The sequence below is a fragment of the Sinocyclocheilus rhinocerous genome, unplaced genomic scaffold, assembly GCF_001515625.1.
Source record: "Sinocyclocheilus rhinocerous isolate Xijiao unplaced genomic scaffold, SAMN03320098_v1.1 scaffold5273, whole genome shotgun sequence".
Taxonomy (NCBI): domain Eukaryota; kingdom Metazoa; phylum Chordata; class Actinopteri; order Cypriniformes; family Cyprinidae; genus Sinocyclocheilus; species Sinocyclocheilus rhinocerous.
In genome coordinates this window covers 35,631-61,149 of record NW_015629081.1, presented here as the reverse complement: position 1 = coordinate 61,149, position 25,519 = coordinate 35,631, and the positions used below count along the sequence as shown (strand labels likewise).

Genomic DNA, 25,519 nt, shown 5'->3' with positions numbered 1-25,519 from the left:
ACGATATATTACTCATCCATAATATATAAGTTGATTTTATTATAACTTTTTAGAGCATGCCACGCTGGGATGTCAGGTGACGTGGTGACGTAATGAATAACTGAATCGCTTTTTTGAACCAGTTCTTTGAAACGAACTGTGTGAAAGAATCGATTCGCGGAAATGACTCGAACTTCTCCTCACTAGCTGCCTGCCAGCTGATCGGGGCGCTACAGCACTGCTCTCATCGACTCAACAAAAGAATCTTCTTCTTCTTCTTCTAATAACGTTTTATGGCGGATGGCAAACCAACTTCTGGTGCATTTACCGCCACCAACTGGACTGGAGTGTGGAGCTACAAAAGAATCAATGGCACTATCCACTCTTACACATCACCATTTCCCTTTACCGCTAAAATTCACTTCACAAAGACTCGATGGGCCTCAAAATACAAATACATAAAACAAATACCAATGCAATTTCACTAATAAATCAATCAAATCGACCATGACCGCTGGTAACCCGAGCGTGATGTCACGCCAGCCGCCAACACGCGCCACCCGGCGTCAGCCAATGGGAGCGCGGAGAAACCGCCATGACAACGCTTCCATCACTTCCGGGCTGAGAGCGACGGCCGGCGCGAGTCAGCGACCGCAATATACACCGACCCAGAAAAAATAACTATCATCGCTCTGTATTTGCCGCGTCTAGCTCTTCTGTAATACATTTTGACCATTTTAAATGAGATGTTGCGAGTCTAACTGAATCAGCGGCGTCAGCTTGGCAGAATAAGGTGAGTGTTTATGGTCTGTACGGCTCGTGTGGTGCAACGTTGATTTACATATTAATGACTCGCATGCATAGAGTAAAGCATCGTGCGTGTTATTACTCTGGTGTGAAGAGGGCTTGCATGCTCTGACACCTCTCAACCGGAGGAATGTAGGATATGGATGGCATCGCATTCTTCTTTCGATACTGATCATCTCTGAGGCCTCTTCTGTTCCCAGCCTGCAATGACACACACACACACACACACACACACACATAAATTATTTTGTGCTTTCAAGCCATGATCATACACCTGCATGCACTCTAAACACGTCTTTTTCACACAAACACGATCTCACTACAACAAGCATGACATTTTACACATTTCACACCCCATCAGTTTAGATTGTCTGTGTGATTTAAAGGCAGACGAGCATATTTTGTCATGAAGAAGATGTGTTGCCTAAACCAGGTCACAGATGAGTGTGCTGGTGGCATGGGACTGCAGTTTGTTGTGGGTGATTGGGAAGATAGTGGGTTGACATGCTTTCAAATAATCCTGGTGGATTATGTGCTGTCAGTTGAAGGCCAGCACTAAGAATAAGTATCTGCAAATGCAGTGTTTGACTTGACTTGAACTTGTTTAAATAATGAGAAGGTTTTCTATAATAAGGCTTTAGTGTGCTAGACTTATGTATTTACGTTAATAGGAGCACTAGATTAAAACATACATTTGACATTTTTCATCCACATCATATGCATATCCGTCATAAACACACCAATCATTGATATTTCTTCAAGAGTAGCCTCCATATATTCTTGTAGGTACGTGAAATCTTTATTTTACTCAGTGTAAACATGTTTAACTGTGTTCTTCTGTGTCTTGATATTCTAATCAAGTCCAGAACACACTGGTGCTTAATAATGGCTCACAATCCACGATATTGCCACAATTTAAATGGATAATGACTACCCAAGAACACAATGAAATGCTTATGAATTATGTGAAAGAGTGAATGATGACAGCATTTTTGGGTGAATCATTCCGTTAAAGAAATGGTTCATCCACAAATATGAATTTTCTGTCATTTACTGATCCTCATGTTGTTTTGAACTCACAAGACTTTGGTTAATTAAGATATTTTTAAAAGAAGCACCGTAAAGCAAATCCATATGAAGCGAGCAGTTTAATACAAGTCTTGGGAAGAGATACAGTTGCCTTGATAAACTGATTTAATTTAGGCTTTCTTATCTAAATGATGATGGACACACATACATGGCACACATCGCATCTGATAAAGGCTTGTTTTTATAGATTTGTTTTACAATGCCTTTATAAATTTCTGGTTATAGAGAAAATATAAGAATTTAAAAATGTCTTAAAGGTTTGTAGCGACGAGGGTTTCAATTTTGGGTAAACTATCCCTTTAACGATATAAATAGTCGAATGCAAGATGATCCATCTTTTACAGAGCGAACAGTGCTGTGAGGCATATTTAATGACATTTATTTCAAAAACACATTACAAGCAAGGACAGATGCACCAAACATGATTACAAAGATTTTATTCTGGTTCATAGAGTGCACGGTGATGGTTTATACTGTACCGCCACTGGAAACGTGATTTCCACGCTTAAAATGCACCATAGATTGTGACAAAATTCTGTAGTATATCAAGTGTTCAGCAGTTCTTGAGTGAACTGATTTTATCCTTCCCTATTGGCTGGATTCCTCACGATTGTCCAACTACAGGAGTGTATGATTAATGTCTTCTATTCTCACACCCTGAGCATGAGGTGATGGACCAGCCGAACAGGTCTGATCACACCCAGCCTCATTTAGTGGTGTATAGGGTTGTGACGGTGAGGAAATCTTCCCACCGGTTAATCGACGTGTGACAACACCGGTAATACCGGTATCACCGCGGGGGCTTTCCCTCTTTTCCTCGCTTTCCTTCGCTTTTAAATAGCTTGTAAAAGTGGCGTGCACAATTTACTTTCACTTTCAAATAGCGGCAATTAGGAGTAAAGCAATTGTTAGTTTTTAGTTCGTTTGAATTTTCCCTCTTTTCCTCGCTTTCCTTCGCTTTTAAATAATCGAATTATTCTTATTATATAATAATTCGAATTAGCCTACGCGGTGGGCAAGTGACGTAACCGGTGTTGCGGCTTAACACCGGTATCACCGTCAGCACCGTCTATCGTGGCAAGCCTGTATAATAGGTATTATGGGTAGTGAATGATGGGGCTCTGATTAGAATCCTGGTAGGTGTGTCTGGAAGCCTGTTCCTTCACTTCTGCAACCGCTGTCTGTGTTTTTGTGCGGGGGAGTTTGATCACAAGAGGAAAAGGGAAGAGAACACTTTCCAAAATCGTTTTGTTTTCAGTTTAAGCCTCTGTTGTTAGTGGTTACTCAACCCAAACCCCTTTACCGGTTCCTCCTCTCTATGTTAAAGATCTGTGACATTTGTCCTTTAGTGTACTCAGGTATTCACACACAAACCATGTTGGTTCTTGCCCATGCAAAACTCGACATAACAATGCTAGGGTGTTGAGTGGTCACCAGGGTGTTGCTGTTTGCTTGCTAAGGTGTTCAGAGAGGTTATTTGCACTCTGCTATGCAGTTTCTAGCGTGTTCTGACTGGTTGATTTTTCTCGGTCCTTCAGTGTAAGTCAGTGGGATTTTTTTTCGCCCGTTCAATCATGAATATTAATAAAGCAAGCATGCCTAGTTAGCATTAAAGCATTAATGTTACAGATATTAAAGGGGTCAGAAAAAGAATGTGTTTTTTGAACATTAAAGCATGTCAACATATTCTGTTACACCAAATACACAAAATAATGATCTTTAAAAAAGCATCATATGACCCCTTTAATACAGGTGATCTGTCAGCATTGTGCCCTTGAGCAACACACACTCTTTCTTTCAGTTCTGTGTTGTTGTGGCAGTGCAGGTGATTTTGGATCAGGTTGCTCAGGGGAGATGATATTTGATACCTGAGTTTAGCTGAAGATCTTCACTACACTGACCGCTTCTCAGATGACCATCTAATAACTAACTCTTGTGCTTCATTCAGATGCATGTGTTACCAGTATTGGGCGTTGTTAATAGATATGGATTGAAACCATGAATGTACAGAGGATGATTACACATTTGTTAATCATATTTCAATGGTAGAAGTGGTTTGGCGCACCTGGTTATGCCCATCCAACATTTTTGAATTGTAAATGTGGCATTAAGCTAAAAATGTTGATGCACAAAAATACAGTTTAGAATTTCTACACATGTATAAGGGGTCATGGTTGGTAAATGTTTACTGTTATTTTTCTTTGGGTTTAGTGTCCACAGTTCAAATCATTTTTGGGACCTCTGTATTTTTAAAAAGAGGCCATATTGTACGTTTCACCTCTGAATTGGCCATTTTCCACACTTTTTTTTGAGTTACGCTGTCTACACCAGATGTGTCTGGTGCGGCAAGTCACAACCTGACAAAATGAAATCCCTCCCAGTATAGCAAGCAATTAGAATAATAAACAACTAGACGGCTAGAGGCTTTAAGTTAATAGACACCCATTTGCTATTTTTAAAGTTCAGGACACCTTCTTCAGTCACTTCCTCCTTTCCATCTAGTAAGGGTTTTGTTTAGAAATATTGTTTTTGTGAATTGATAGATATGTTTTACCCCCAATATATTTAACTATTGACTTATTTAAAAATGGATCACCTGAATGTATTTTAGAATTTTCGTCTTTAATAACTTTTTGTTAATTGTATACCTTGTATAATTTATTCTGAGATCGCCATGAAAATAGCCTTGATGCTGGCAGGGCGTTAAAAAGTGAATAAATAAATAAATAAATGTAACTATTGTCTGACAAGTCATAGTGAGGATGTTGTGTTTAAATTTTATGGGCTATAACTGAAATCATAATTTTGTAATTTCATAACACTACTGTTCCAAAATTGATTGACTACCCTCATTCTGCATATTTGACACTATTAACTTGTCCATCAGAATATTTGTTAATTAACGAATAGGTCTTTAGTGGTCAAACTCCTCATATGTTAATGTGCTAATGGTTATGACACAACTGATTTCTGAACGACCTAGTTTTTGCAGCTTAGTTTCTATAAACGGTCTGTGTGGACTAGAGAGAGAGTTGTGAACGCTTTATGTCTACATAATACACGTATCTCCAGTCTGTGACATTCCTTAGAATGGAAAAGGTTTTAACGTCCATGTGCTACTGGTCTCCAGGCGCGTAAGTCTGGGATTTCTTGGGAGTCAGGGAATGTGCTATCTGTTATTGCTGCTCCATACTCAACCCTCTCACACGGCTTGAGAGCAACGACTTTACCATATGATGTTTATCACAGCAGCATTCTGCTTGCAATCCACTATCCACAAGTAGTTCAAGAAGTCTATTTTGAAGAGTTCATGTCGCAATATTAGAATTTCAGTAAGGGTCTTACAGAGATAGTTCGCCCAAAAATAATTTACTCATGACTTTTCTTCTGTAGAACATAAAAAGACAATTTGAGAAACATCTCAGTGCTTTTTGTTTTTGTCCGTACAATGGAAGTCAGTGGGCTCCAATGTAGGTTCCCAACATTCTTCAAAATATATTTTGTGTACATTTTTCAAATACGTCTTTGGTGAATCTTGAGTAAATGTTCTGTAAAATATTTGTGTAATCATTTCAGAGTCTCATTTGTTATCATTAAATTGTATTACATATCAATATCATATATTGGCATTTTATATGCCACCCTGCTCTCTAGATATGCATATAGTGACCACAACTCCTGACCGACCTCCGAACCTCTGTTGTGATGGAGTCCACGAGTAAAGCTCCAAGGAGAGAACACATTTCTGCTGGGTAGATGATATTTGAGAATGTCTCTATCCTGGGTTGTCTTTTTGACCTTGCTCTGAAGTATCAAACCCAAAAAAAGAAGTCCGCAGCTTGTATTTTTCCCAGCAAGAAAATGGGAAAATGGGCTTTTTCCGTCATTGTTTTCTGTTGTACAAGAGTGTTGTGTTGATCTCTTCACGGAGGGTTTTAGGGTTTTTTTGCGCTTGGGAATTATTGACCTATTTCGAATGTAATTTTTAAGTTCAACACTGCTTATTCTATCATATAGGCCGCGGGTTTATCATGTCAATCTTTATTTTGGGATTTACGAAATTGGCCAAATATCTCGGTTTGTATTTCATGTTCTGGATATGCTCGTCCACCCCCCATCTCTTCCCCTCAGCACACACATGCGTTCATAAACACATCCTCCTCTCAAACAGAACACTGTTTTAGTGTGAGCTTCATCCTTCCAGAGCGACAAAGCCTGTCTTGTTTGTCGTCTGAGCTCAAGGCGTTCACAGTCTGCCAGCCGCACAATGATCCTGTCAGAGCCGTGACATAGTGGTTAACACACATGCTAATACGAGTAGCCTAAGTTTGAGTCCAGATAGCATCAGTTCATAAACCTACCAGCCTGCATTATTTCAACAACAACAAATTACTGGTAAAAAAACTGCATTACCCATGATTCTGCAAAGGAATTCCGCCAATGAGGGAACTGAAAAGAGCAAATCACACCAAAATAACTCTTTAGCGCTTGCTCACTCTCATGATGCACTGTGAATGGCGTAATATAGTCAGTCTTCCTATGCTTTGAATCTACCTAAATATATGAAGAGTTCATTTGCAAAAACCGATAACTCTAGGGCTGCACGATAAATCGCATGCGATATTTAACGCGCATCTTATCAGTAAAGCTGGTTCTGTAATCAGCGGTAAATCTCCATCACCTGCGTGCTCGTCCCGCAGGTGATGGAGATTTACCGCTGATTACAGAACCAGCTTTACTGATAAGATGCGCGTTAAATATCGCATGCGATTTATCGTGCAGCCCTAGATAACTCCATTTAAATTTTTTTTCAGAAATCACGTTTTTTTTATTGCGCATTCCAAGTAATATCAATCAAACTGCAGTTGGTTTGTTTTGGTTAAGTAATAATAACTTAAACAAATACAGGTAATTTACTAAATTAAAGTTCATTGAAAGTATGTTTTTTTTACATATTAAAAGTTTGTTTTATAGCAAAAGCAGATAACTCCAACAGTCGTTTTTTGGCAAAAGCAGATAACTGTTATAGTTTTAAAAAACACTTTTTTTTAATCTTTGTAATCTCCTCAGATGACAATGTAGATGACAAATGTTGTTGTTGTTGTGATCATAAACTGTATGAATGTGATTACACGCAATACAGCTTTTTTTTTAAGTGGCGTTTATCGGTTTTTGCAAATGAACTCTTCATATATACATATACCTATCGTAAAAATACTTCCGGAACCAGGGCTGATAAAGAGTGGACTGGTGTTGCTCTAGGACTAAAGTTGAACAACTCTACAGTTGAACAAATTGAGTCATGATATTAAAAAGCATGACATTGACAAAAGACCCGTTGCTTGTTATATTTCTCCACAGGGAAAGCTCATCCTTATTCCCAGGAGGCTTTGCACCCTGTCAGAGCAGGAAGCTGGAGTGGGAAAAGGAAATGGAACAGGAAGTTGCCCACTTAGCCAGCAGGTTTGACAGTAGGCAGTAGAAAGGCCAACAAGTACCATCTATAACTTAAAGCACTTCAAGAACACAGAAGAACTCAGTAAGACCTCCAGAAGAAGAGGAATACTATCGCATACTAGGAGGAAAGTAAAGAACAACACAAAGTGAGTGAAGGACAAAAATCACAGCTAAAGCTCGTGTGGTGTTGAAGGCAGTAAATCACTAACTTTTTATCTTTTTGTCGTCTTCTCATCCTCTGCTCTCTCGTTCCTCTCAGGATGAAGTTGAAGGAGGACATGTCTCCTCTCCTGCTGCAGGTCTTTCGATCAGTCGTCTGGGTTTATTCCGTCATCACGTTCCTGCCCTGGTACCTGCTCTCCGGAGCCAGCAGGAGCCAGGCCCATGCTAAACGAGTCAAAGCACGCTCAGTGAGTACAACAGTGGTATTCATTCAGCAGATTCATTCAAAAACTGGGCATGCCGTTTTTTAAATAAGTCTCTTATCCTCAGCAAGACTGCATTTATTGGATCAAAAATAAAGAAATATTGAATATTATTACAATTCAAATAGTGCTGTCAAACGATTAATCACGATTAATCGCATCCAAAAATAAAAGTTTTTGTTTACATAATATGTGTGTACTGTGTTATATTTATTATGTACATATGAATACACGCATGCATGTAAATATCTAAGAAAAATGTGTTATGTTTATAAATGGTAATAAATTATATGAATGTAAATATATACATGTAGCCTAAATATTTTCAAAATATCTATTGTTTGTGTGTATTTATATATACATAATAAATGTACACATATATTATGTAAACAAAAACTTTTATTTTGGATGTGATTAATCGCGATTAATTGTTTGACAGCACTAAATTATAAGTAACTGTTTTCTATTGTAATATGTTTTAAAGGTGTAATTAATTCCTGTGATGCAAAGCTGAATGTTCAGCATCATTAATCCTGTCTACAGTGTCACATGATCCTTCAGAAATCATTCTAATATGCTGATTTGCTTCTCAAGAAACATTTATTATTATTAACAATGCTGAAACCAGTTGTGCTGCTTAATGGTTTTTGTGGAAATCATGATACATGTTTTCAGGAATCTTTAAAAAAATATAAAATTCAAAAGAACAGTTTGTTTGAGGTACAAAATGTTTTGTAACATAAATGTCCTTACTGAAACTTTTCAATTTAATGCACCATTGCTAAATATAGAAGTCATATTTTAATTGGAGAAAAAAAAACGTACTGAGCCCAAACTTTTGAATAGTAGTGTACCTCAACACATAATACATGTAAGAGATAATAATTCAACTGAGATTATCGCAGTTTATCTTAGATTAATGGAGGGATTTGAGTCGCTTTTTATTACTGATCAACGTCACTTAATGAAATTGCTGGTTACAAATATGATGAATCAAGCCACAAGTGGGTTTGCACTTTCTTGCAATAGTGTTCCCTGGCACATTTTGTCACCCTGTGCTTGTCATCCATGTCCAGATCTTTCCCCGTGACCTCATTCTGATCTCCTGTCCTGTCAGGTCAGCAGGAATCCGGCAGGGCCGTACAGGGCCGTGAGCAACCAGCTGAAGCTGGTGTCCCTGCTGCATGAGGGTGTGGATACTTTGGATAAAGTGTTTGAATACGCTGTAGTACACTTCCCTCAAAGAGACTGCCTCGGCACTAGAGAGGTGCTGAGCGAGGAAGATGAGATACAGCCTAACGGCAAGGTCTTTAAGAAGGTGAGACACAATTTGGTTATATATTATACATGTTTACTTATTTCCAGTTTGTATACCTATTAAACTTTATATAATAATAATATAAATATTAGGCATAGCCTGCCCTATAGCATGGTGTATTTTTATTTGTTTTGTTAATAAAAGTTCTCTGTTTTATATATAGGCTAAAGTGAGTTTGATGTAGTATTTTGTTGTTGCATTCAAGCAATTGACGCTGAATTGCTGTTAATTCAAAAGTGAAAGTAAAATGTGCACGGCGCTTTTAAGCTATTTAAAACCGAAGGAAAGCGAGGAAAAGAGGGAACGCCCCGCCCCCGCGGTGATACCGGTATTACCGGTGTTGTCACACGCCGATTAACCGGTGGGAAAATTTCCTCACCGACACAACCCTAACACACACATCGACTCTCAAGGGCTTTGGAACTTTGTTCACACTGCACGTGATTCTGTTAATTGAATCCAGTCTGCAGATCTAATCAGCATATTCAAATTGCAGTATATCCACATTAGTTGTCATATTATGATGTAACCATCAGCACAATGTCAAGAGACTTTCTTCTTAAATGACAAAATAGCAAGCTGTCATTTTGGAAACAGAGGACAGAAAATTAAACCATTTGCATTTGCTCATGTATGTCATGGCATTTTTGATGAGACACATAAGACGTTAATTTTTGCATTTCTAAAATCCAAGAGTTCAAAACACGTCCTAAATGCATTTTAATTAATTAATTTATTTTGTTTCATTTTTACTTTTTTTTTGCTCACCAAGGCTGCTTTTATTTGATCAATAATAATGAGAAATATGACAATTTAAAGTAACTTTTCTATTTGAATATATTTTAAAATATATAATTTATTCCTGTGATGCAAAGCTGAATTTTCAGCATCATTACTTCAGTCTTCAATGTCACATAATTCTTTGGAAATCATTCTAATATGCTGATTTGCTGCTCAAGAAACATTTATTATTATCAATGTTGGAAATGGTTGTGCTGCTTATTTTTTGTGGAAAGAAATTGTGATAATTTTTTTTCAGGATTCTAGAAAAAAATAGAAAGTTTGAAAGAACAGCGTTTATGTGAAATCATTATTATTTATAATTATAATTTTTTTTATTATTATAAGTGTATTTACTGTCACTTTTGACCAATTTAATGCATCCTTAATGAATAAAAGTATTCATTTATTTATGTTTTAATTTTTTTTAAATTAGACCTTTGAAAAGTAGTGTAAGCCTAAAAACAGATGTAGGCTTTTGTGTGTACAAACAAAGACCTTTTTTATACCCTTGGAAAACACAATAAACACATACTTACACAATATTCAAGTATATGTAGAGTCTTTCTATGGTTAAGGGACCGGATCCCAAGAGAACTCGCTCACAAATTCTCTTGAACTCCAGAGGAAGAAGTTCAGTGGCCGTCTCTCTCTGTAAACTGTTTTTATCTCTGGCCTGTTGTTGTCCAGAACTGTTTACATGAAACCGAAAAGAAGTCACATGCCGCTGTGAAAGCTGCTGGGAATTTTAAGACAATGCAACTCTGACTCCTCTGTCTTTCTCTCTAGGTGATTTTGGGAGATTATAACTGGTTGTCGTATGAAGACACTTTCCATCTGTCTCAGAGGTTTGGAAGCGGGCTGGCTGCACTGGGTCAGAAGCCTCTTTGTAACATCGCCGTTTTCTGCGAGACTCGTGCAGAATGGATCATAGCGGCGCAGGCATGCTTCATGTACAACTTCCCCTGTGAGCAATTAAATCACACACACACACAGAGTACTGTCTGCTGCTTTATGCTGACTAGGAGAGAATATCAGGCCAAAAATAGCAGCACTGCTGTAGTACTAGATGAAAGACAGCATCACACTGAAATCAGAACTGTTTTTCACCGTTCAAGCACACACACATGCATGCTGCAGGAAATTGGTTTCATCACATTTCAAATGTTAGCTATACTATACTATGGGCCAGATTTACTATCAGCTTGCGCCAGCGCAAACCCTCATTTGGCGTTAAAAAACTACTGTCAGTATTTACTAAAGACGTGCAGTGAAGAATTAAGCCCCGTTCACACCAAGAACGATAACTATAAAGATAACGATATTAGCGTCCACACCAGCGAACAATATCGTCTGTTTATTCTAAGCGCACGTGCGTCTGCCGCTTTAAATTCTCGAGCTCGTTATAGCAGGATAGATTCTGATTGGCTGTCAATGTTTGTATCGTTCATCAGCTGGAAAAAATCGTTCTGGAAGTGATTCCAACGATATCGTTTCTCTGTGCCTTTATCGTTATAGTTGTAGTGTGGACTCTGCTATTCTTTAATATTGAGAAAGATTTTTTGAACTATATCTTTATCGTTATCTTTATAGTTATCGTGCTTGGTTTGAACGGGCCTTTAGCGCTGAAAAGGCGTGGACAGTTATTTTTGTGACTCACCTTAGTGAAAATGCATTTGTAAGTTTCCCTTTTGATCGGTAAATTTACGGGAGGAGAGTATGTAAATGAATCCGATTTACGCTCATCAATTCACATTAAGATTTGCGCTCATCAATTCACTGGTATTTGCGGCATTATTTAACGCCCAAAAAAGCATGTCTTATAGTAGACGGTAATTTGCGCTGCTCTTGGTAGATTGCGCTGGTCATTATGGAAATGAGATGTTGCGTCTGTGATCTTTAATGTGCGCATTGTCAGTAAATCACCCTCAGAATTTTCTCCTCCCATCAGCACTTTTATGAAATTGCACTCTAACGCTAATTTGCCCTGTTTAGTAAATCTGGCCCTATAAGTATGCAAGATTTGAATTAGTGCAAAGGTATCTGGATAGTTTTTTTTTTTTTTTTTGTCTATCTGTGCATGCTTTTTTTTTATTTTTTTAGAGTAGTTTTAGAGGGTCAACAGTAATGTTACTGTTACTAAAAATAAAATGATTATTACTGTTATTATCAAATACTTGGCCTTTTATTTTATAGTACAATTTTATCGAAATTGCAATATATTTCTTTATTGGTTTCTTTTTTATTTTAATTTGTAAATTTTAGATAATAATAAAATACAAATATTTATAATAAATTATTAATATTGTTGTATAGTCATATTATGAATACTCTCTTACTATACATATTCAGACTTTATTATTATTATTATTAAATACTCTAATTTTTATTTTACAGTACAGTTTTAATGAAATAGCAATATATTTATTGATGTTTTTTTTAATTGAAATAATAATAATGTATTATTATTATTATTATCATATATAATGTTATTATATAATTTATTAATTGCTGTTGTTATTAAATACTCAGCTTTTTATTTAACAGTACAATTTGTTTAGGTTTTAACATGTAAATAGTATCAAAATAAAATAATAATATATTATTATTATTATATTGAATGAATACTCTCTTACATATACAGATTTTATTATTATTAAGTACTATTAATAAATATATATAATACTATTATTAAAATATAAATGTTATTATAAATTTTATTTTACAGTACTATTTAATTGAGATGGTTATTTTTTATTTAATTGTTTTTATTTAAATAATTAAAAATATTTATAATAACAATGATTGCTATTAAATAATATTTAGCTTATATTTTATAGTACAATTTAATTGAAATAGTCATATAAATCTGTATTGATCTAATTTTTTACATGTAAATAATAGGATAAAAATATGTATAAAAATTATTGTTATTATTATTATACTGTTATTTATTATATGAATACTCTCTTACTGCATATTCAAACTTAACCTTCATTAGTGAAGTATACGTTTTGGCAGAAGTGTGAAATGATTTGTGTGTAGTCTCTGCCTCTCTCTCTCTCTCTCTCTCTCTCTCACTCTTTTATATTTAAAGGCACAGTTCTAACTCAAAATCGAAATGCTTTTCTTTCTCTTGGCCTCAGTGGTGACTCTGTACTCTACACTGGGAGGAGCAGCTATAGCTCATGGTCTAAATGAGACTGAGGTCACACACATCATCACCAGCAAAGACCTGCTGCAGAGCCGCCTCAAGGTGAAAACACGGCACAGGCCATATATCAGACACACGACACACCAGTGAACTCATCAGCTATCAAGAGCTGCTGTCACTCATGCTCTCAATCACACTCTCTCTCAGGCCATTCTGATGGATGTCCCCAGACTGAAGCACATTATAGTGGTTGATAAGAAGCCCACCAGTTGGCCTGATCTCCCCAGAGGTATCATGGTCCACAACATGGCTGCTGTGCAGGAACTAGGGTCCAAACCTGAAAATAGTAAGTCTCAAGTAGCATACGGCTTTGTTTGAAATGTTTATATGCATACTATTATATCTGCATGATGCATATGGTTTCACATACTACTTTTAGTATATAGTATATACTAAACAGTCCAACCATAGCCTTGGGTTCCCAAGAACAGTAGGCTCTTGCTTGCTGACGAACATCTTTTGTTGTGTACTAACACAATAAGGACAGAAAGAGCTGTAAACATAGATTGTTGAGGGAAGAAAGACAGCAGGATCTTCCTGTCAGATGAAAAGAAGACTTTTGAGGGCATGCGGCCCAGTGTTGAGAGCCCACACGCTCAGCCTTTGTGTCAGATAAGAGCAAGTGTTTAGAAAAGCCCTCTGGAGATATGACAGGGAGATGTTATCATTATTAGAGCGGGTTTTCTCTGTTCAAAAAGACTGAGATAAAAGGTTTAGACATTGCACTGGGGCATTAGACCTTTGTTTTTTTTATGTGTTGCCTGTCTAACGCTCACACATATGAAACAGAGATTTCAAATCAGAGCACATTTACGGGTGCCAGTGGTTTAACATTAGCTTGGGCAGATTTATGACTTTTGTTTTGGACTGAGAGGGTTTGTGCAGTGCAAAAAATCTTGGCTGCAAGTTTCCAATAAAAAAGTTTGTTTTTCCTCCTTCAAAGTAGTTATTTTAGAGCACTTCTGTCTGGAATGCCACAACAACATGGCCGCCTGCCTCTAATGAAGCGATGTGAATGTATGTTTCTCTGTGTGCAGTAATAATGTCCCGCAGGCAGCCTGTCCCGTCTGATATCGCAGTGATCATGTACACCAGCGGCTCTACAGGCATTCCTAAAGGAGTCATGATCTCCCATAGCAACATCATCGCTGGCATCACCGGCATGGCTGAACGCATTCCTAACCTGAAGTGAGTTTCTCTGACACACGCTCATGTCTCACCAGCTGTTTCCATCACCCTGTTTTTTTTTTGCGCACTTTAAAGCATCGCATCAGAAACGGGTGATGGAAACACCAAATTTCGGGGAAAAATCCCTTAATTCGCAAAAAAAATTGTTCGCTCACATGAGGTGGTTTTTTACTTGTGCGAAAAAGGGTTAATGCGAATAATGGGAGATGGAAACGCATTTTGCGAAAAAATTCCTCCATGCGCATCAAAAAAGTCGTGTGACTTTGCGATATGGGACGACATAACCTGACAAACCAGCGGTCCGATCACGTTGCACTGCATCTGAAATGTTAGGATCATTCTTAAATGCCTGAGCAAAGTCTGTCTTCAAAGTATTTCTGTATAATTGCATCCGAGAACTGTCTTACACGATTGCGTTCACAAACTGCAGGCGTCCACCTCCGAAAGCAATGGCCGCATTTATTGTGTTATTATAGGCTAAATGAAAATTATTATATTCAGTAGCTTCTCCTGCTTTTTTTAGTGATATTTAGTGCCAGTTTATCATGAAGCGACAACTTTGTTCTCTTTGACTCGTTGGATGGAAATGGTGCTTATTCGCAAATGTTTTATGCGATATTCCAATTTTGCGCATAAGTTAAATTCGCAACTTTGGGTGGAAACCTAGCTACTGTCTGCATTCACCTTTCTCTCTATCGCCCTGTCTCTCTGTTTTTATATTTTCCAGCATTTTTCTGTCTATCCATGGATTTTTAGTTGTTAAATAGCTAATCTCCATTAATCTCTATTGTTCTATTGGCAGTACTTCATTTTATGTCTGAATAATGAACTAGCATGTCCTACTAATACAGGTTTTAAAGCAGAAAGCTGGTCACGGCAGTATGATTAATTGGTAATCAGAATTAAGTTACCTAGGAAGCAAACCTGTTTGTTTTTTAAAAGAAATGACCAAACTATTAAGTAGCGCAACTGTTTTCAACATGATAATAATAATACGTTTCTTGAGCAGCAAAGCAGTATATCAGAATGACTTTACAATATATATTAAAAAAGTTATTTTAAATTGTTATAATATTTCAGAATGTTATAGTTTTTACTGTTTAAATAAATGCAGCCTTGGTAACAAACTTATTTTAAAAACGAAATCAACATTGCCAAACTTTTGATTGCTACTGTTCATTTAAATCGTTAAAATCTTATGCAATGTTGAACCACAATTATTCATACTGGAATGTATTACTGAAAACTTCATGTAAGTGTTCTTAATGATTTATAAAAGTAAGTTATAATAAAATGACTTGTTTATTGTTCCAAAATGTGACACTTGACATTAGAAAGACTTTTTTTTGAAGCTGTGCTAGTGCTATCCTCAACATTTTAATGTTTTCTTTGTCTGTGTGACTGAACACTGGCCTGCCAAATCGTCTGAAATGTTTGTTTTATATGTTTATAAAGGATTTTCTGTTAACACTCTTTCTGTTTATTGTGGCAGTGAGAATGACACCTACATTGGCTACCTGCCACTTGCTCATGTCCTGGAGCTCAGCGCTGAGCTGGTGTGTGTGTCACATGGCTGCCGGATTGGATATTCGTCACCTCAGACTCTTGCTGACCAGGTACAAACGCACACATGAGTCATGCTATTGTGCTGTCATCACCATGGCAAGCTCTTTTACAATCTCAGAATACTTCAGATTGCCAAAGCATTTGCATCATAACTGTAGACAATCATAACACATTCCTGCATCTTGAGGAAACATTTTTGCTTTTTTTGAAACATTTTGTCCTTTCCCCACAGTCATCTAAAATCAAAAAGGGCAGTAAAGGAGACACCAGTGTGCTCAGACCAACACTGATGGCAGCCGTCCCTGTAAGAAACCTCAAGTTCACACAAACACACAGCTCTTAAGGTTAATAGAGATGTTAATTATTTCTCTGTGTGTAGGAGATTATGGACCGTATCTATAAGAATGTGATGACTAAAGTTGAAGAGATGAGCAGTGTGCAGAAAACTCTCTTTGTTCTGGCATACAACTACAAGATGGAGCAGATCTCCAAAGGATACAGCACGCCGCTCTGTGACAGGTATAAAATGAATGCTGCTTATAATATTAGCCAAGTGATTTCATCTGTTTAGAAGCAGTACTGTTTTCTCTGTTATAATTCTAATGTCTAATTGTATCTTGTTCTGCAGGCTTGTGTTCAGAAAGGTTCGCTCGTTGCTGGGCGGTAACACGCGTGTGCTGTGGTCTGGCGGAGCTCCTTTATCTGCAGCTACTCAGCGTTTTATGAACATCTGCTTCTGCTGTCCTGTGGGACAGGGCTATGGCCTCACCGAGACCTGTGGAGCCGGGACCATTAGCGAGTGTAAGCATGAGATTCACTGAGCTAGGCTCGGGCAGTTAGGAGTGAATCTAGAATCAGCGGTTTTATTATAAAATAAAACTAAAATCAAACGATTCTGTCTATCCTTGGATTTTTAGTTGTTAAATAGCTAATCTCCATGAATCTCCATTCATTGCTTTATTAGCAGTGCTTCATTTTATGTCTGAATAATAAATTAGCAGGTCCAAGTTAATTTATCCATGACCCTGACTTAATGGTAATGTACACCAGTGTTTAAAGGTGTTTTTGTTTTGTTTAATTTTTGGAACAAAATGAAAAACAAAATATTAAGCAGCACAATCATTTTCAACAAGAATGACACTGAAGACTGGAGTAATGGCTGTTGTAAATGTAGCTTTGCAGTAATTGAAATAAGGCTGAAAAAATGAAAAGGAATGAATGAAAAGCTAACTAACATAATTAAGTAGTAATATTACTAAAAGTGAAATAAAAAAGCTAAACAGAAATATTGAAAATCTAATTAAGACAAAATAACAGTTACTAAAACTTAAATGAAAATTAAAATATAAAAATAAAAGGCACTTCAAGATATTAATAAAAACTATAATAGTAAACAAATATAATAACACTGGACTCATGACAAGAATAATGGGACTAAAAGAAGAGTATGTTACTAAAATCAAAGTCTTGACTAGTAATGTGCAGGAAGTTCTAGAATTAAAAGGTGAGTCAGCACTTTAAATTAAGGGTGTGTATTCTAGTATTAAAATAAAAAGCAGGTTACAGTGTTGTCACGGACATTGAAAACCTGATATTAGGAGACATCATAGACATTATTACATAAATGTCATTATCATGTTCTGCTCTGAAATATTTCATCGGCTAGAAATTGCTTTTTGAGTGCAGTCTTTTTGAAATAATTTTTAAAATCCTTATCCAGCAATCACAAAAGACTAGGGAAAAGTAATGGGAATTTATGGGTCAGCAGGTATGGGAATCTTGGGATTAATATATTTTAAATTAGTGGTAAGAGGTCTTGAATAAAACCTGGGATAATATGCTGGGTTGATCCGACTATTCATGTGACTACTGCAGTAATAATAGAAAAGGGAGGGGAAAATACAGTTAGAATTGAAAGAAAATGACAGAAACCACACCTTCAAATCCGGTGACATTAAATTAATGCTTCTGAATAAATGAATGTGTTAAATTGCATAAGTGTGCTAATACGGTGTATGTTTGTCTAGTGTCTGATTACAGCACTGGACGTGTTGGAGCTCCTCTGGTGTGTTCAGAGATCATGCTGAAAGACTGGGAGGAAGGCGAGTTCAGTTTTTTTACTATCAACACTTATGTTGATGTTCATTGGCTGCTATTGGTTTTTCTTTATCATAATTAAAGTATGATGAGAATTTAAATATTATAAAATAATGTCCATTTAAATATGTTTTTCTTTTTTGCCATAGGTGGTTATTTCAGCACAGATAAACCAAACCCACGAGGAGAGATTCTGATTGGTGGTCCCAATGTCACCATGGGTTACTATAAAAACGAGCAGAAGAACCGAGAGGACTTCTTTGTGGATGCAAACGGCCAGCGCTGGTTCTGCACTGGAGACATTGGAGAATTTCACCATGATGGCTGCCTCAAGATTATCGGTGTGGGGAGATACGCGCACTTTAAAGTATCGCATCAGAAACGGGTGATGGAAACACCAAATTTCGGGAAAAAATCCCTTAATTCGCAAAAAAAATTGTTCGCTCACATGAGGTGGTTTTTTACTTGTGCGAAAAAGGGTTAATGCGAATAATGGGAGATGGAAACGCATTTTGCGAAAAAATTCCTCCATGCGCATCAAAAAAGTCGTGTGACTTTGCGATATGGGACGACATAACCTGACAAACCAGCGGTCCGATCACATTGCACTGCATCTGAAATGTTAGGATCATTCTTAAATGCCTGAGCAAAGTCTGTCTTCAAAGTATTTCTGTATAATTGCATCCGAGAACTGTCTTACACGATTGCGTTCACAAACTGCAGGCGTCCACCTCCGAAAGCAATGGCCGCATTTATTGTGTTATTATAGGCTAAATGAAAATTATTATATTCAGTAGCTTCTCCTGCTTTTTTTAGTGATATTTAGTGCCAGTTTATCATGAAGCGACAACTTTGTTCTCTTTGACTCGTTGGATGGAAATGGTGCTTATTCGCAAATGTTTTATGCGATATTCCAATTTTGCGCATAAGTTAAATTCGCAACTTTGGGTGGAAACCTAGCTACTGTCTGCATTCACCTTTCTCTCTATCGCCCTGTCTCTCTGTTTTTATATTTTCCAGCATTTTTCTGTCTATCCATGGATTTTTAGTTGTTAAATAGCTAATCTCCATTAATCTCTATTGTTCTATTGGCAGTACTTCATTTTATGTCTGAATAATGAACTAGCATGTCCTACTAATACAGGTTTTAAAGCAGAAAGCTGGTCACGGCAGTATGATTAATTGGTAATCAGAATTAAGTTACCTAGGAAGCAAACCTGTTTGTTTTTTAAAAGAAATGACCAAACTATTAAGTAGCGCAACTGTTTTCAACATGATAATAATAATACGTTTCTTGAGCAGCAAAGCAGTATATCAGAATGACTTTACAATATATATTAAAAAAGTTATTTTAAATTGTTATAATATTTCAGAATGTTATAGTTTTTACTGTTTAAATAAATGCAGCCTTGGTAACAAACTTATTTTAAAAACGAAATCAACATTGCCAAACTTTTGATTGCTACTGTTCATTTAAATCGTTAAAATCTTATGCAATGTTGAACCACAATTATTCATACTGGAATGTATTACTGAAAACTTCATGTAAGTGTTCTTAATGATTTATAAAAGTAAGTTATAATAAAATGACTTGTTTATTGTTCCAAAATGTGACACTTGACATTAGAAAGACTTTTTTTTGAAGCTGTGCTAGTGCTATCCTCAACATTTTAATGTTTTCTTTGTCTGTGTGACTGAACACTGGCCTGCCAAATCGTCTGAAATGTTTGTTTTATATGTTTATAAAGGATTTTCTGTTAACACTCTTTCTGTTTATTGTGGCAGTGAGAATGACACCTACATTGGCTACCTGCCACTTGCTCATGTCCTGGAGCTCAGCGCTGAGCTGGTGTGTGTGTCACATGGCTGCCGGATTGGATATTCGTCACCTCAGACTCTTGCTGACCAGGTACAAACGCACACATGAGTCATGCTATTGTGCTGTCATCACCATGGCAAGCTCTTTTACAATCTCAGAATACTTCAGATTGCCAAAGCATTTGCATCATAACTGTAGACAATCATAACACATTCCTGCATCTTGAGGAAACATTTTTGCTTTTTTTGAAACATTTTGTCCTTTCCCCACAGTCATCTAAAATCAAAAAGGGCAGTAAAGGAGACACCAGTGTGCTCAGACCAACACTGATGGCAGCCGTCCCTGTAAGAAACCTCAAGTTCACACAAACACACAGCTCTTAAGGTTAATAGAGATGTTAATTATTTCTCTGTGTGTAGGAGATTATGGACCGTATCTATAAGAATGTGATGACTGAAGTTGAAGAGATGAGCAGTGTGCAGAAAACTCTCTTTGTTCTGGCATACAACTACAAGATGGAGCAGATCTCCAAAGGATACAGCACGCCGCTCTGTGACAGGTATAAAATGAATGCTGCTTATAATATTAGCCAAGTGATTTCATCTGTTTAGAAGCAGTACTGTTTTCTCTGTTATAATTCTAATGTCTAATTGTATCTTGTTCTGCAGGCTTGTGTTCAGAAAGGTTCGCTCGTTGCTGGGCGGTAACACGCGTGTGCTGTGGTCTGGCGGAGCTCCTTTATCTGCAGCTACTCAGCGTTTTATGAACATCTGCTTCTGCTGTCCTGTGGGACAGGGCTATGGCCTCACCGAGACCTGTGGAGCCGGGACCATTAGCGAGTGTAAGCATGAGATTCACTGAGCTAGGCTCGGGCAGTTAGGAGTGAATCTAGAATCAGCGGTTTTATTATAAAATAAAACTAAAATCAAACGATTCTGTCTATCCTTGGATTTTTAGTTGTTAAATAGCTAATCTCCATGAATCTCCATTCATTGCTTTATTAGCAGTGCTTCATTTTATGTCTGAATAATAAATTAGCAGGTCCAAGTTAATTTATCCATGACCCTGACTTAATGGTAATGTACACCAGTGTTTAAAGGTGTTTTTGTTTTGTTTAATTTTTGGAACAAAATGAAAAACAAAATATTAAGCAGCACAATCATTTTCAACAAGAATGACACTGAAGACTGGAGTAATGGCTGTTGTAAATGTAGCTTTGCAGTAATTGAAATAAGGCTGAAAAAATGAAAAGGAATGAATGAAAAGCTAACTAACATAATTAAGTAGTAATATTACTAAAAGTGAAATAAAAAAGCTAAACAGAAATATTGAAAATCTAATTAAGACAAAATAACAGTTACTAAAACTTAAATGAAAATTAAAATATAAAAATAAAAGGCACTTCAAGATATTAATAAAAACTATAATAGTAAACAAATATAATAACACTGGACTCATGACAAGAATAATGGGACTAAAAGAAGAGTATGTTACTAAAATCAAAGTCTTGACTAGTAATGTGCAGGAAGTTCTAGAATTAAAAGGTGAGTCAGCACTTTAAATTAAGGGTGTGTATTCTAGTATTAAAATAAAAAGCAGGTTACAGTGTTGTCACGGACATTGAAAACCTGATATTAGGAGACATCATAGACATTATTACATAAATGTCATTATCATGTTCTGCTCTGAAATATTTCATCGGCTAGAAATTGCTTTTTGAGTGCAGTCTTTTTGAAATAATTTTTAAAATCCTTATCCAGCAATCACAAAAGACTAGGGAAAAGTAATGGGAATTTATGGGTCAGCAGGTATGGGAATCTTGGGATTAATATATTTTAAATTAGTGGTAAGAGGTCTTGAATAAAACCTGGGATAATATGCTGGGTTGATCCGACTATTCATGTGACTACTGCAGTAATAATAGAAAAGGGAGGGGAAAATACAGTTAGAATTGAAAGAAAATGACAGAAACCACACCTTCAAATCCGGTGACATTAAATTAATGCTTCTGAATAAATGAATGTGTTAAATTGCATAAGTGTGCTAATACGGTGTATGTTTGTCTAGTGTCTGATTACAGCACTGGACGTGTTGGAGCTCCTCTGGTGTGTTCAGAGATCATGCTGAAGGACTGGGAGGAAGGCGAGTTTGGCTTTTTTACTGTCAACACTCATGATGTTGTTCATTGGCTGCTATTGGTTTTTTCTTTATCATAATTAAAGTATGATGAGAATTTAAATATTATAAAATAATGTCCATTTAAATATGTTTTTCTTTTTTGCCATAGGTGGTTATTTCAGCACAGATAAACCAAACCCACGAGGAGAGATTCTGATTGGTGGTCCCAATGTCACCATGGGTTACTATAAAAACGAGCAGAAGAACCGAGAGGACTTCTTTGTGGATGCAAACGGCCAGCGCTGGTTCTGCACTGGAGACATTGGAGAATTTCACCATGATGGCTGCCTCAAGATTATCGGTGTGGGGAGATACACGTACACACAGACTTGAACAAAATATCAGAGCTATTTTCACCCAAAAATGAAAATCGTGAAAATCATTTACTCCCACTCCACTTGTTCCAAACCTGTATGAGTTTCTTTCTTATGTTGAACACAAAAGAAAATATTTTGAAGAATATCTGTAACTAAAAAGTTGATGGTAGCCATTGACTTCCATAGTACTTTTTTTTCCATTCTATGGAAGTCAATGGCTACCGTCAGTTATTACATACAGGTTTGGAACTGTTCGTTGGTGAGTAAATGATGGCAGAATTTTGGTCACTTTTTTGGTTGAACTATCCCTTTAAGTCTTATCATAGTCATTTCTATGTAGGTTCCTCTAACTGGTTGTGGCATGTGTGTGTACTGTAGATCGTAAGAAGGACCTGGTGAAGTTGCAAGCTGGTGAATATGTGTCTTTGGGAAAAGTGGAGGCTGTGCTCAAAAACTGCCCGCTCATTGACAACATCTGCGCTTATGCCAACAGGTGAGTGCACATAAGAAACATGCATTCATAAATGCTGTATAGCGTTTTAGCTGAGATGTATAAATGTTTCCATCTCTTTACACAGTGATGAGTCTTATGTGATTGGGTTTGTGGTGCCCAATCAGAAGCAGTTAACCACCCTTGCTGAGCAGAAGGGCATTAGAGGATCATTGGAAGAGCTCTGCAACCATGCAGAGATGGAGAAAGAGGTTCTACATATCATCACAGACGCAGCTGTAACAGGTCTGTCAACAGAGGGCAAACACTTGTCTCCATTTTTTTTTTATGAGCTGGAATTTGATTTGAATTGGCCACAGCTTGTATGGATGCTGAATTGGATTGACGGGAAGATTTTTGAATTGCAATGCCATTGCCAAACATGTTTACTGTATCATGGTTTTGCATCTTTTTACTTAAAAAGTAAAAAGTAACCATGCTGTAGGTTAACTTGCCATCTGAAAATCTGACAATATGTTGATTTTTATAATACATCTTACAATATAAATCTTAGAATAACCATAATTTTTTAAAGAAATTAATACTTTAATTTGGTAAGAATGCATTGAATTGATCAAAGGTGACAGCAATATATATATATATATATTATTTTTATTTTTTTAAATAAATCCTGTTATTTTGGACTTCCTATTCATCAAAAATCCTGAAAAATGTATCAAGGTTTCCACAAAAAACATTATGTAAAACAACTGTTTACACAAAAATATTGGGCAGCACAACTGTTTTCAACATTGATAATAATAACAAATATTTCCAGAGCAGCAAATCAGCATATTAGAATGATTTCTGAAGGATCTTGCGACACTGATGCAGACTGATGCTGAAAATTCAGCTTTGCATCACAGGAATAAATTACACTTTAAAATATATCACAACAGAAAACAGTTATTTTAACTTGTAATAATATTTCACTGTATTTTTAATCACATAAATGCAGTCTTGGTGAGCATGAGAGACTTCCACTCAATACTGTCCTCTATTTCTCAGGTATTGTTGGGAAGTCTAACTCATTTTTATGAATTGGCATGTTGCTTGTTTAGGCAGTTCATTTCACTGACCCAATTCCAATAAAAATTAATTCCCTTAAAATGTCACTCAAAACCTTTGGCAAAAGACCATGCACAGCATTTTACCTAATTGGTTTAAGCTTCTTGCTGTATACATATATAGCTATAGCTTAGCAGCTACAGTTTCCAACACCATGTTAAATAAAATCTGTTCTGTTTCACAGGTAAACTGGAGCGCTTTGAGATCCCAAAGAAAATCTGCCTGAGCCCCGAACCCTGGACGCCCGAGACAGGCCTGGTTACCGACGCCTTCAAACTCAAACGCAAGGAACTAAAAACGCACTATCAGGACGATATCGAGAGAATGTACGGCGGCAAGTGAATGAAGCCAAGGCGATGTGATGTGATGGGGAGGGAGGGAGGGGGGGTTTAGGACACACCATATACCACAATGCCTATATACAAAAATACAACCCACAATCCTCTGCCTTCCTGCTCCCTGTGATGCTCTGCGATCAAAACAGGGACACACTTGAATTTGCGATCAGTGATGGTTTGACGAGAGGGAACGGAGCGACAGCAAACACCACCTGCTGCAGCAGGTACTAAATAACACACTTTTCTCAGATGATATACGAAAGCGACTTCTGAAAGCCACACGACACAACATACTTTTGGACCCCACCCAGACCTTTTGCTTCTCTCTCATTGGCTATTTTTGATAGACACGCCCCCTCACCCTGCCCTCACATTGTTCTGCAGGCAGATGCGCTTGATGATTCCACCCTACTGCGAAGCGGTCACACTGAATTCTCATCAAGAGTCTATGCAGGGAAACGTTTTGTAATTTGGCTGTATTTTTTGTTGCTTATTTCTTTGTTAATTTCGTTCAGACATTTTTTTTTTTTTCTTTTTTTCAAAGACTTTTTTTGGTCTGAAACAGCTGCAAGATTTGGATATGTATGGAATGCTTCTCTAACTGTATCTGTTACAATGTTACTTTTTCTGGAACTTTGGCGTTTTTGCTTGACATTTTGTTACTTTGAACTTCGGCTTCTGTTGTTTACCTGTATCCAAAGGCTGTTACTGTTGCCCCGTGAGAAATGAACGATGCGTCTCTGGTGCTAGTGCACACTGAGGACTGTGTACCTAGAAAGAAACCAGAAAGACCAACCTTACAATCCAGACCAAGAGAGACCAGTATTAAACCAGATATCTGTTCTAATGTAACAAAAGCAGTTGTAATTCTGGACCAAAGCTGTTACGGAGAGCAGTCTTAAGCCAGAGACGTGCTCTAATACTACAAAAAGCTTGTACTGATGCAACAGAGAGGTTGTTTTTTTTTGTCAGGGCAACTTTAACAATAATCCAATTTCAGAGACATGCTCCAAATTTTGTGCATTTCTATGTCAGTGAGTTGGCGTCCGGTCTGCATCTGAAACATTCTCCCACGTTCCATTACTCACGTCTACAGGGTTTGCCTAAGAATCACATGGGATGTATGACTCCATATTTACAGCGTATATTTCTTTGAACTCTGTTTTTTGTTTGAATTTGTAAAGCCTTTAAACTTCTTTCCTTCTAAATATGTCATGTGATGTTGCATGGATGTTTTGCAAGGGAACCAATTGTTGGCGTGGAGTAGTTCGGGTACCTTTTTGTTTCTTACATGGCCATTTTTTATTATATTGTGATATTGTCATTGTACTGTAGGAAACGATTAGTGACTTCAACAGAGAGGAAAAGTATGAATTTGAATGTGCAATA

The 25,519-nt window shown here is 36.9% G+C and overlaps 1 protein-coding gene across 1 annotated transcript; it reads left to right on the top strand.

Moving 5' to 3' along the window:
* The first annotated feature begins 581 nt into the window (after window positions 1-581).
* Window positions 582-25,519, top strand: LOC107738798 (long-chain-fatty-acid--CoA ligase 3-like). Its single transcript, XM_016550651.1, has 17 exons — window positions 582-772; window positions 7,237-7,478; window positions 7,592-7,742; window positions 8,875-9,075; window positions 10,645-10,822; window positions 13,002-13,111; window positions 13,217-13,355; window positions 14,107-14,257; window positions 15,750-15,873; window positions 16,056-16,127; window positions 16,203-16,342; window positions 16,452-16,624; window positions 17,851-17,925; window positions 18,070-18,261; window positions 22,613-22,727; window positions 22,813-22,970; window positions 23,977-25,519. Exons 3-17 carry the CDS (start codon window positions 7,593-7,595, stop codon window positions 24,132-24,134), a joined length of 2,136 nt encoding a protein of 711 aa, XP_016406137.1. The 5' UTR covers window positions 582-772; window positions 7,237-7,478; window position 7,592; the 3' UTR covers window positions 24,135-25,519.